Below are 11,658 nucleotides of genomic sequence, written 5' to 3'. Positions count from 1 at the left end.
TGCCCCACCCTCCCCCTCCATGCTCGCCAAATTTCCCCATAACCTCTACCTTTTGATTTTTAGTTTTAATATATATTAATATGAAAATATTAATCAATTAAAGACGACATAATTATATGTATTATGAGAAAATCACGCAACCTATCCTTGCGCGCATGCGCACATCAGTACAGGACAGAAGGATAGAAATCTCACGGAACACCCTCTCTTAAAATAGATTAAAACCTTCCGGGTACCCATGATAGGTAGAATGGCCGTGAGTGGGGGCTGTTTAATACACTAGTCCTCTAAGTTTTATGATATCATTTTCTTATTCGTTGGCTTAACAACTTTGGGGAGTTAATTGTCCAAACGTTTCAACCACTAATCTACAGAAGGGGCAATTTTGTGTATTATCATTGGGGATGTATATCAATTTATCGAACACTGTCTTATCCCTTTACATAACTGACAGCAATTATTTTTTAATACCCATTGGCAATAAATATTTTATATTCTTTTGTAACATAAGCTTATTGAGTATATAAAAAAGTATGACGACAATTACAATTACAAAATAGTTATGAACCTAGCTTGGACTTCGCTGTTAAGAAGAACCATATTGGTTCAGTAGTAGACAATAAACCTTACTATTTTATATAATAAAACTTGCAACTGTGCTTCTAGCATCTAGGGGCTCTATGATGGAAGGGTTAGGGAAAAGCAGAAAAATATCCCAAAACCATCCCAATCCTGAAATAAAAAATAAAATAGCCTAAAACTTTCGCAGAATCAATGTGAAAAATTCCTTAATATAAAGAAAAATATTAAAGAAACCTTACTACTTTATATCATAGGATAACTAAAGACATTAAAAACAACAAAAATAACTTCTGCTATATATGATGCATGACATTATGCGTATAGATTAAGAGATACGGAAAGTGTGGCGTAATAAAAATACGTCTAAAAATGAGGGATGAGAGGAGAAGAAAAGAGATGAATTTAGACGCACACATGACACTTTCAGTAATTTGAAATGTGGATGAAATTATGCATAGTTATGAGGGACAAATTATGCAAGTTAAGAGACTTTATCTATTTGAATGATTAGTGCCTCAATATCTTGGTTGTCAACAAAAAAAGGATTCTATGACTTTAACAAAGCATTTAATACTGAACTTAAATAAAATTGAAAATTTCTCAGGCAAACATTTTAAATGCTGTTGTTTAAATGGTACTTAAAACCATGCAAATGATAATAAAAAGAATAAGCAGATATAAAAATAGTTTTCAGTATATTTATTTCTCAAATAAAACATGAAACAAATTTTAACATAAAGATAACAAAAAAAAATACAAAAAACTAATAATTCTAAATTTTACTATATTTATTACTTATACATGTCAAAAACTATAGTTTAAATTTTACTATCTAAATGTAAAAAATTTGAGATATATCATGATAAAAAACCACTTTGAGGGGTCATAAAAAGTACTATTTACTTTACTTTGAAACCCCAGTAGTCTTTTTTAGTAAAAAAAACTAGAGGTTGAAAATATTTTACCAAAAAAATCATATTATTGTCAAAAGAGACTTCAACTTTCAGAATTTTAGAATGTTTTTATAATTTTTTATTTATAATTAGGCAAAATAATTTCATCCCCTTGAATTTTTCTGAAAAATTTACAAAACATTAATGGTAAATGCTGTATGAATCTTTAAAATTGTTTTTTAAAAATTTATTACAATTGTGTTTTTATTGTGTGTGGGAAAAGGCTGGATTTGTATTTTTTTGTAATAATTTTAGACAAATCACTAGATGATAGTTTGAATAAGATCTATTAAAAAGACTATTAATTTTTAATTTAAACCAGAGTAAATTTTTTGAAATATAAATTGGCTATAGGGCAAGTGCAAATATTTGTTTGACTAATCCTTCCAAATTTCAGGAAAGTGTCCAATTATTATAAAAGAACTTTTAAAGATATTATACATTTTTTGAAAATTTTTGATACAAAGATATAGATTTGTTATAAGGATAGTTTTGATGGTATCACTACCTTATGGCAAATTATCCCATTACTAAAAAAAAGAACAAGCCACATTCATTAACCAAAAAATACTAACTCAATCTTTTCCCTCATACAACCTGTTTGTCTTTAATAACTTTGGCAATTAAGAAATTATTTGTATATTATTAAAGGGTGTTCAAAATATAAATGCAGGTCTTTAAATGCTAGATTTTATTTTTTTAATAATAAAAAAGTTTACAAATTAGCAAATATTCCTTTTTTTATCATAGTTTAGCACTATGCTATACCACTTTGAGGTCTTATCAATTTAAACCCTTTTAACTAGTGTATCCCTTGTGAACTTTTGACTTTTCTTTAAATATTTTACTAAAACAGAGAAAAGTACTATACAAAATTATCAAATTTATTCATAAACAAAAATGACAAATTTGATGACTGTTTTAAATTAGCTAAAACTGTAATGTAAATTTAAACAAATAATCAATACACCAGCCACAAAAATGTGAAAAAAAGCAAATCCATATAATAATTTAGTTTATATTCTATTACAAAAACTTATTTTCATCAAGTATTAAAATAAGTAAACTTAAAAACAAACTTATAAAAAAAAAATATTTTCAAAATTAAACTTATTCATTTTATAGATTGCTTTTCAATATTCTGTATACAGTATACATATAATAAATACAAAATTACAATAACTTGAAAAATTACTTTTTGTATTAATGTTTTTATTTTTCATTTCACAATACAAATCTAAATATTTTAACCAAATTCTATAAATATGAAATACAGGTTGTTCATTTATTTTTTTGTCTTGCCTTTAAATAATTAATTCTTGTATTAAAACTTTTAGAAATACTTAAAACTCTATCAAAACCTTAGATTTTAAACTTTTCAACAAAAAATTACAAATCAAATAAATAAAAATCCTGTATAAACTCTAGATATCTAAAATTCACAATTATTTTTTTTCTATTTCAATCTGTATTTGTGATATATTTACATATTTATAGTGTAAATTTACTTTTAATGAGATCATCAGTTTCAGTATATTGTTTGTTTTTTACACTTTATGTCTAGGATTAAATTTTAGAACCTAATACTCTAGGTCATAAAATTTTAATTCCAATATATTCATTCTCAGACTTTTTGATTTCAATAACTTCACTTAAATTATAGGACATTAGGTAATGGTTTTGTTTTAAACTCAAAAAAATATTATAAAATGAATTTTGATATTGTATTTGGAACAGTATAATATCCTATCTGAGAAGTGAGTTGTATTCTTGTTTATTGCCCAAAAATGTAGAGAAAAAAAGGAGTGTTTTGATATTAACATTATCATTTTTTTCACTTTGATAAAATTTTCTATCATGTTTAATGAGTATTGTCAATTTTTGTAGTTTGCATTTATTGCAATGTTTTGTTTTTACACATTTTGTTTTATTCTTGTTTGTTTCTGACTAGAAATTTAATTTCTGACTTTTTTTTAACAACCTTTGCAATTGTTTTAAAAATATTAATTTTGATTTACCATCAAGGTTTTTTTTCTAGATATTTGTATTTATATATCCATATTAAAATGTTTTTTATTTAGATAAATTATGGATATTCAAATATTATTGCTGTTGTTTATCATGTCTAATTAACAACAGGCTTGATTTTTTTTAAATTTCTGCCATCTTATCAGATAGATTTTTTGTTATTAGATATCTCTATCTAACTAAATGAGATAAAGCGTATTAATTTGTTTTATTGATAATCAAACAATTGATAATATTTTTTGTATGATTAATCAATGATCAGACACTCAGGCAAATTTTGTCTGAGGTAGCTGACAAGTTCATTACTGCTGCCAGGACAGTTAGTCAGCTCCAGCTCCTTGAGCTGCCGCAGCTGCAGCAAGTTTGACAGCCCACTTGAGGTCAACTGGGAACAACCTAAAATAAAAAAAAAACACCATTAATTCCAAATTGAATTTTAAGGAGGTTTTTTCATCAATTATTTTACCCTGATTAATGATAACAACCACATAAGATTTAAATTTAAAATACCAGTTATTTAATACAAGTACTCAATTCTTTTTCCAACAATAACTGATTATAATTTTTTTGTGATATTTAAATTTTAGTTTGTCATGAATAAGATTCAAATAAAATAATCTCAGCATTAAATTTATTCCAAAGCCCAAAAATACCATTAAATTAATTAATCTTTAAATCTAACCTTCATTTTTAAATCAACTTAAAGAAAATATTCTAGATTGGTGATAAGGTAAAAAAAAATATAATCAAATTAAAAGAAGGAGTAAAAACTTTAGGACATTTTTCAAAAGGCTCCTGATACCAACATTAGAAAAACTATCTATTTTTTAATCTATTCTGATTACTATCAATTCTAATAGCTATTTTTCTTTCTATGACTTTAGTGTTTATCTATTTATTTATATCTCTATCCTTAAAAGTTATTAATGTTGTTAATTGCATCAACTTTCCACCTCACTAACCCCATATTCACAATCTATACTATCTTAGTATCTATCTATGTCACTTTCTTTCCCTGAAAGATATTAAAGTTGTTAATTGCATCTGCTGCCTTTCTTTAATCCAGTGTTTACTTAACCTGACATTTATTTTATGTTCAACCTTTCTATCTATACAAGAGTCTGTCTGTCTATCTATCTGTATGGAAATCTATCCATCTGTCTGTCTATCTATCTGTATGGAAATCTATCCATCTGTCTGTCTATCTATCTGTATGGAAATCTATCCATCTGTCTGTCTATCTATCTGTATGGAAATCTATCCATCTGTCTATCTATCTATCTGTATGGAAATCTATCCATCTGTCTATCTATCTACCTAACAAAATACCTACCTTGCTTTAATCCAAATATCTATTTTTGTATTTCAAAATCTATAAAACTTATCTTTTTCACTTTATCTTAAAATCTCTTCCTATGTTTTTGTCCAAACAAAATTCACAGTTTTGTATGCACACTGTACCCAAATCTAATTCTAAGAAACCACAATCTTATCTTAAGCTGCTTCCTAAAGCCATTCTGACATGGTAGTATGACAGGAAAGTTTCAGACTTGTATAAAACTATATACTTCTGTCAAACTCTAGTATTAAAAATCTTAATAAACCACTATAGATGATAATTCTAAAGTCCAAATGTATAAGTAGCATGACAAAATAGTAGTATGCTAAATTAAGTAAATAAATTGTCTTTTCATTCAACTATTAATTAATCTGCCTATCTATATATCTTACTACTCATCAATCTATCTATCTATCAACATATCTATCTATATATCTTACTACTCATCCATCAATCTATCTTTCAACATATCTACAGATAAAACATGAATTATTCTCATTCTACCTATCTTTCAATGCATCGATCTAACAAACCATCTTTCTACTTAATCATCTATCTTTCCATCAATCATTCCATTCATCTATCTATCTATCTATCCATCAATCTGCTAGTTTATCTATCAATTATCTGTCCATCCATTCATCTATCTATCTATCTATCCATCAATCTGCTAGTTTATCTATCAATTATCTGTCCATCCATTCATCTATCTATCTATCTACCTGCTACAGATAGAACATGGATATTCCTCATCCCACAGACGTTATGAGTATCTGTATCTATCTATCTACATACCTGCTACAGATAGAACATGAATATTCCTCATCCCACAGACGTGATGAGTATCTGTATCTATCTATCTATCTACATACCTGCTACAGATAGAACATGAATATTCCTCATCCCACAGACGTGCTGTAGCCCAAAGTCTCGTATCTGTGTACACCACCTTAACAAAAACATAGGCTTGTTACATTTAAAAATAGCCAAGATAATCATATCTTAATACCTTATAAATTTCTAAGTATTTTTTTTTTATTTTAAGCTCATTCATCATTTTATTACTTCCCATGTAAATCTATATTAGTTATTTCTTTCATCTTATTATAAACCGCTTTCCGCGGATATAGAATGTACAATGATTAGATTAAAACCAGTTTTTTTAGACCCGAGGTGCCGAAGGCACGGGCTAAAAAAATGGTTTTAATCTTATGATTGTACATTTCTATATTCGTAGAAAGCGGTTTATAATACGATGCAAGACACAGTTTTTTTGTATTGATGAGAACCGGTTCCTGTCCACCGGATTCGAATAAATACGAGAATAGTTATTTCTCGTATCGTATTATAAACGGCTTTCCGCGGATATAGAATGTACAATTATAAGATTAAAACTAGTTTTTTAGCCCCGTGGTGCCGAAGGCACCGGCTAAAAAAAACTAGTTTTAATCTTATGATTGTACATTTCTATATTCGTAGAAAACTGGATATAATACGATGCTAGACATAGTTTTTTCGTATTCATGAGAACCGGTTCCTATCCACCGGAATCAAATGAATACGAGAATAGTTATTTCTCGCATCGTATTATAAACGGCTTTCCGCGGATATAGAAAGTACAATTATGATTAAGCCTCAGGGAAAAGAGCCGTCTACCGTTTTAAATATCAGAGATGGGTTTTAAAAGATGCCGCGTTTTTTTTCGACATTTTTACGCTATGAATATTAAGCGCGGCATTGCGAAATCTAAACAGAGTATACAACTTAAGAATTCAAAATTTTAAAATTATTATTTTAGCCATTTGTATAATGTCTAATATAGCTCTAAAAAGATATATTAATAAATATGCAGCAAAAATGGATTTAAGATAATTTGTTTTTCTTTTAAAAAGGCTGTACCAACAAAAGCGGAATACTTAAATAAATAGTTGTATACTCTGTTTAGATTTCGCAAATGCCGCGCTTGTTATTCATAGCGTAAAAAATGTCGAGAAAAAACGCGGCATCTTTTAAGAACCCATCTCAGCTGGAAGTCTAAACCTGACCCAAATATGGTAATCCATCTTTTAAGAAATATTTTCAAATAATCTAACGGGGTTAAAATATGTGGCTTCGTCGCGGTTGCCAAGCCCTGATTTAAAGAAAAGCTAGGCTCATAAAATAATAAAAAGTACTAAGATTAGAAGGATTTCATAAAAATAGAAAAATTTTATTATTTAGATGACAATATATTTTTGGTTGCGAAGCTGCTTTACAATTAGGGACTTTTTGTACGTCTGTCTGTCCGATTGGGGCAAGGAAGAAACTGTTAGTAACTATGACGATTTGGTACAATTTGGAGAACGATGCAGCTCTATAATTATTACCAAAAAGTACCCAAGTCTAATTTACATTTACATTTTTTGAGCTAATTTGTAAGTTTAAACATATAATTACGCTACTCTAAAATTCACCTTGTCTGTCCGTCCGTAACATTATGGGGGAAATAAGATTTTCTCGGCTGCTTTTGAAGATAGACGGGTAAAATTTTTGGTAAAGATTTCCTGTATCAATGAGCATCAAGTTTACAGTTTATTTTGTCCGTCAGTCTGTCGGTTATGCATAAAAGAATATTGTATTAATATATAAGAAAGGTTTTAGTGCTTCGCTACTTATGGATGTTGGAATACTTTAATTTTCTAGTTGAGTGTGAAAAGAAAATATATATCGTGTAAAAACGCATTATAATTTTATATATCAGCATTTTATACTTTTTAGAAGCTGACTAATCATATTTTTTGTCGAGTCCTGTATTTTGAAAGCGGAATACCACCCCTCCTCCTAATTTTATCTATAGTAGCCTTTCGTAGGCCGAAAACCTTCGGTGGCCATATCAATTTTTTCTCAAACTTCCCAGAATATCATTGAACTTTTTTTCCAGCTGTTAACGAGATCTTAAAGACATGCAAATAAACATCATTTATAGCCTTCAAAATATAGATTTTGTGTTCTTTATTTTGATTATCTATCTATCTATCTATCCATGTACCTTAGAAAAAGAGATTGTAAGGCTATGATAGTTGAAACATAACCAACTCCTATATCACTAATCAGAACACATCTAAAAAATAACAAGATATTATTCATGCTGTTGATATTTTGAAGAGGGGAAAGGCACATTGGACCGTACATTTTCAGGTACTAAAAGTTCATTACCACGGTGGTTGCCTTTCAAATCCTTGTAGTATCCAAAAGTTTAAATCTACAGGGATAATTTTGTTTATCACCAATGGAAATATACATCTATTTATTGTCCTCTGTCTTTAGACAAAAATGTTTCATACATTCAAACGGTTATTTGAAACCAAGTGAGAGCTTCGCTTCTAAAATCTAATAATCGCGGCTAACCAATAGTGCTGTGTCCACAGTCAAAAATTATACTACTTTAACAGCAAAGTTGTTGACTGGTAGATACAGAAAGCCAACTATCACATTTTTGTACCAAAATATTTGTAGAACCCACCAAGAATAAATTTTTAATTTCTGTTTCTGATATTTTAAATTTTTAACTGATTAATGTTTTCGAATGTTACTTTATAACTTGGGTTTACCGTGCGACTGTACGTTTGTTTGAAAAACCATAGATAGTTTAATTGCCAGGGATCTAAAGAAATAAGACAATGGACAAATATTTGTTGTACAAATCAAATTACCCCTTCTTTACAACAAAGTCCCTAAAGCTTTTAAGCCAACTAATGTGGTATAAAACCTTTGTAACCAGTAAAATTTACAGTCCAATGATATATCACTCAATATTGATTATATTTTTGACTGTTCACTTTTTATAAACCTCCCCCGTCACCCACCTTTAAATCAACTAAAACTTTCTCTACAAATTGTGTAATGATCGATCAAGCCGTTTTGGTGATTTAAACGGACATACAGAAAGACATTGGTCTTGGTTTGGCTTTTTTTCTACCTTCAAAATTTGCTACATTTTTTTCCCTTTAATTTTGACCGAAAGAAAATAAAAACAAAAAATAACTGTTAAAATTTCTCTATTAAAAGGAATAAATCTAATAATAGAATTTTTGAGGAAAAAAACATTCATCAGCTAAATCCTTTTTTAACACTTAGCTTTTCCTCCCCCTCATTTTTTTTCTCCACCCGTTTTCAACCCTTTGACTCAAGTGTCCCTAGAGGTCACCAGGGGCAAACCCGCTAGTTAAGTATAAAGAATACGTTTTTTTTATTTCAATTAAAACCGAAAACATTTAAGTAAAATAACGGATTGAGAAAAGGCTAAGTTTTAAAGCAAAATAATAAGAAAGAGGGGGTCCACAAATAGTTTAAAGGGATATTCCCAATTAATGTATTAATTCTTTATGAATCCATTGGGAATAAACGCATTTAGGAATAGCTGTAACAAAGATGACAACATCCAATGATCCAAACATATTGGTAAGCAGAATATTCACCAAAAAGTCAAACTATCGGACTATCAATCTAACGATAAATCAATCTATCCTCTATCAATCTATCTTATATCAATCTATAAATATACCAATCTATCATTTTACCAATCTTTCAATCTATCTGTTAATCACCCTATTAATCTATCAAACCACCTACCTATCAAGCGTGAGCTGTTCCAGATGGTTTAAGTCGCAGGCAATGTACTCCAGGGCTGCATCCGTGACCCTAGGACACCAGGACAGGTCCAGGCACACCAGCTTCTGCAGGTTCTCGGCTATTAATTCAATACCGTCGTCCGTGATCTTGGAGCAACCAGATAGGGACAGCACGGTTAGGTTCGGCAAGGAATGCACTGAGAAAAAAGATATTTTTTTAGACCCCGCATGGTTAGATTTTCTAAAACTGGGATCATGTAAAGAAAACGAAGTAGTGGGTTTCTTCTTATTTTCACAGTAGCTTTTCTTCTATTACTAGCAGCTGCTGTGGCTCTAATCCTGCGGGGCGATCATTAACTTTTACCTAACCTAAATGGCCTAACAAAAGTTACTGTGAAAATACGACGAAACCCGCTGCGTTGTTTTCTTTTCATGGTCCAAAAATACATATTTAGACCCCGCATGGTTCGGGCCTTCTAAAAAACTACAGTACTTTGTTATTTTGATTTCTAGAAAGGAGGTATTATCTAAAAGTCCATAAAAACTAAACTGATCATTATTTAGACAAAATGATTATTTCAAATAATATTTTTTAAATTAAATTTTTAATTTTTAAAGCACATTAAAATAAATTTAAGCATCTTATAAGATAGATTTACCTACTAATAGGATGCACATAACACTATAAAATACATCTACATATATAAAAAACATTTAAAGAATGTTTACTTTTATTAACACCTAACTTATACATAATACATATAATAGTAAAAATTTCTTTTATCAAGATTATTAATTTACTAATAATTGATTTTTATATGCGTAGCATCTCTATAATAGTATTTTTTTCTAATCATTGTTTATATTTGGTTGTCCATTGTCTATACATCTCAGTGAAATTACTAAATTTACTAAGATATAAAATACTAGCGGATACGCCCCTAGAACTTAAAGGCCTCTAGCGGCACTAAAAAGGTATTCTTTTAAAATAACTAATTGGTATCCCTCCTCAAAATATTTATGAACCTTCTTATGAGAAGCTTTCCTGTAGAGGAGAACCATATCGGTTCAGTGGTTAGCGAGATCCTTCGGTACAAACAGACAGACAAACACACACACAGACAGACAGACAGAGATCCTTTTACTTTATTATAAGGATTTCCTTAATAACAAGGATGACAACATCCATAAGTAGCGAAGCATAAACAATTAAATAAGAATTTAGATATTAGTTGACAAAAGCATGTATATTAGGAAAAAATCACGAAACCTTTTCAACATTTGACGGACTGACGGTCAAAGTAAATTACATACTGGATGCTCAGAACAACGGGAAATTTAATTTTGATATTTTTAACTGCAAAAATAAAATAAAAACGGACCATAAACACCAAAGATATGAAGAAAAATGTGAAAAATATAAAAATAGCCAAAAACCTGCAAAAAGGCAGTCTGACCGCCATTGATGTGTTCTTGAAACGAAAGGAAATTTAATTTTGATATCTATAACTGAAAAACTTTGGAAATTGGGCCATAAACACCAAAGGTATGGAGAAAAATGTGAAAAATACAAAAATAGCCTAAAACCTGCTTAAAGGCAGTCTGACCGTCATAGTTGTTTTCTTGAAACGACAGGAAATTTAATTTTGATTCTATAACTAAAAAAATGTTGGTAATCGGACCATAAACACCAAAGATATGGAGAAAAATGTGAAAAATACAAAAATAGCCTAAAACCTGCTAAAAAGCGGTCCTATCGCCATTGATGTTTTATAGTTAATTGTGCTCCTTGATAATGGAAATGTTGTCAAAAAAATTTCAGCCTTTTATCTTTTATAGGAGCCGAGAAAATCACGTTTCCCCCAAACTAAGACGGACAGACGGACATACGGACAGACGGACAGACGGACATTTTAAATTATAGAGTAGCTTCGCTACTAATAATAAAAAATAACAGGATCTGTGTCTGACTGTGTTTGTACCGAATGATATCGAAGGAACACTGAACCGATATGGTTCTACCTTACAATGAAGCTTCTTATTGTTTTGTTGACAAATGCTGCAAATGCTTACTATTAACCAATAGCTTTATAAGTCACATATTACATAACACTTTATTTTCCTTGTAATTGCTGCGCTACTTATG

At 29.6% G+C, this 11,658-nt stretch overlaps 1 protein-coding gene across 1 annotated transcript in view; it reads right to left on the bottom strand.

The window, feature by feature from the left end:
- Window positions 1–1,266: 1,266 nt before the first annotated feature.
- LOC145330818 (uncharacterized) overlaps window positions 1,267–11,658 on the bottom strand; it is a 34,897-nt gene continuing 24,505 nt past the window's right edge. The window contains exons 16-19 of the mRNA XM_080175481.1: window positions 9,514–9,709; window positions 7,931–8,002; window positions 5,775–5,851; window positions 1,267–3,959 (exon numbers count right to left, since the gene is read on the bottom strand). Coding sequence (XP_080031607.1) covers window positions 3,811–3,959; window positions 5,775–5,851; window positions 7,931–8,002; window positions 9,514–9,709 — 494 coding nt within the window. The 3' untranslated portion in view covers window positions 1,267–3,810. The remainder of the gene's footprint in view (window positions 3,960–5,774; window positions 5,852–7,930; window positions 8,003–9,513; window positions 9,710–11,658) is intronic.

Source organism: Acartia tonsa, chromosome 10, assembly GCF_053477335.1.
Source record: "Acartia tonsa isolate MP-2025a chromosome 10, ASM5347733v1, whole genome shotgun sequence".
Classification (NCBI taxonomy): Eukaryota; Metazoa; Arthropoda; class Copepoda; order Calanoida; family Acartiidae; genus Acartia; species Acartia tonsa.
Note: the sequence above shows the minus strand (reverse complement) of the source record. Positions and strands in the feature narration are given on the sequence as shown.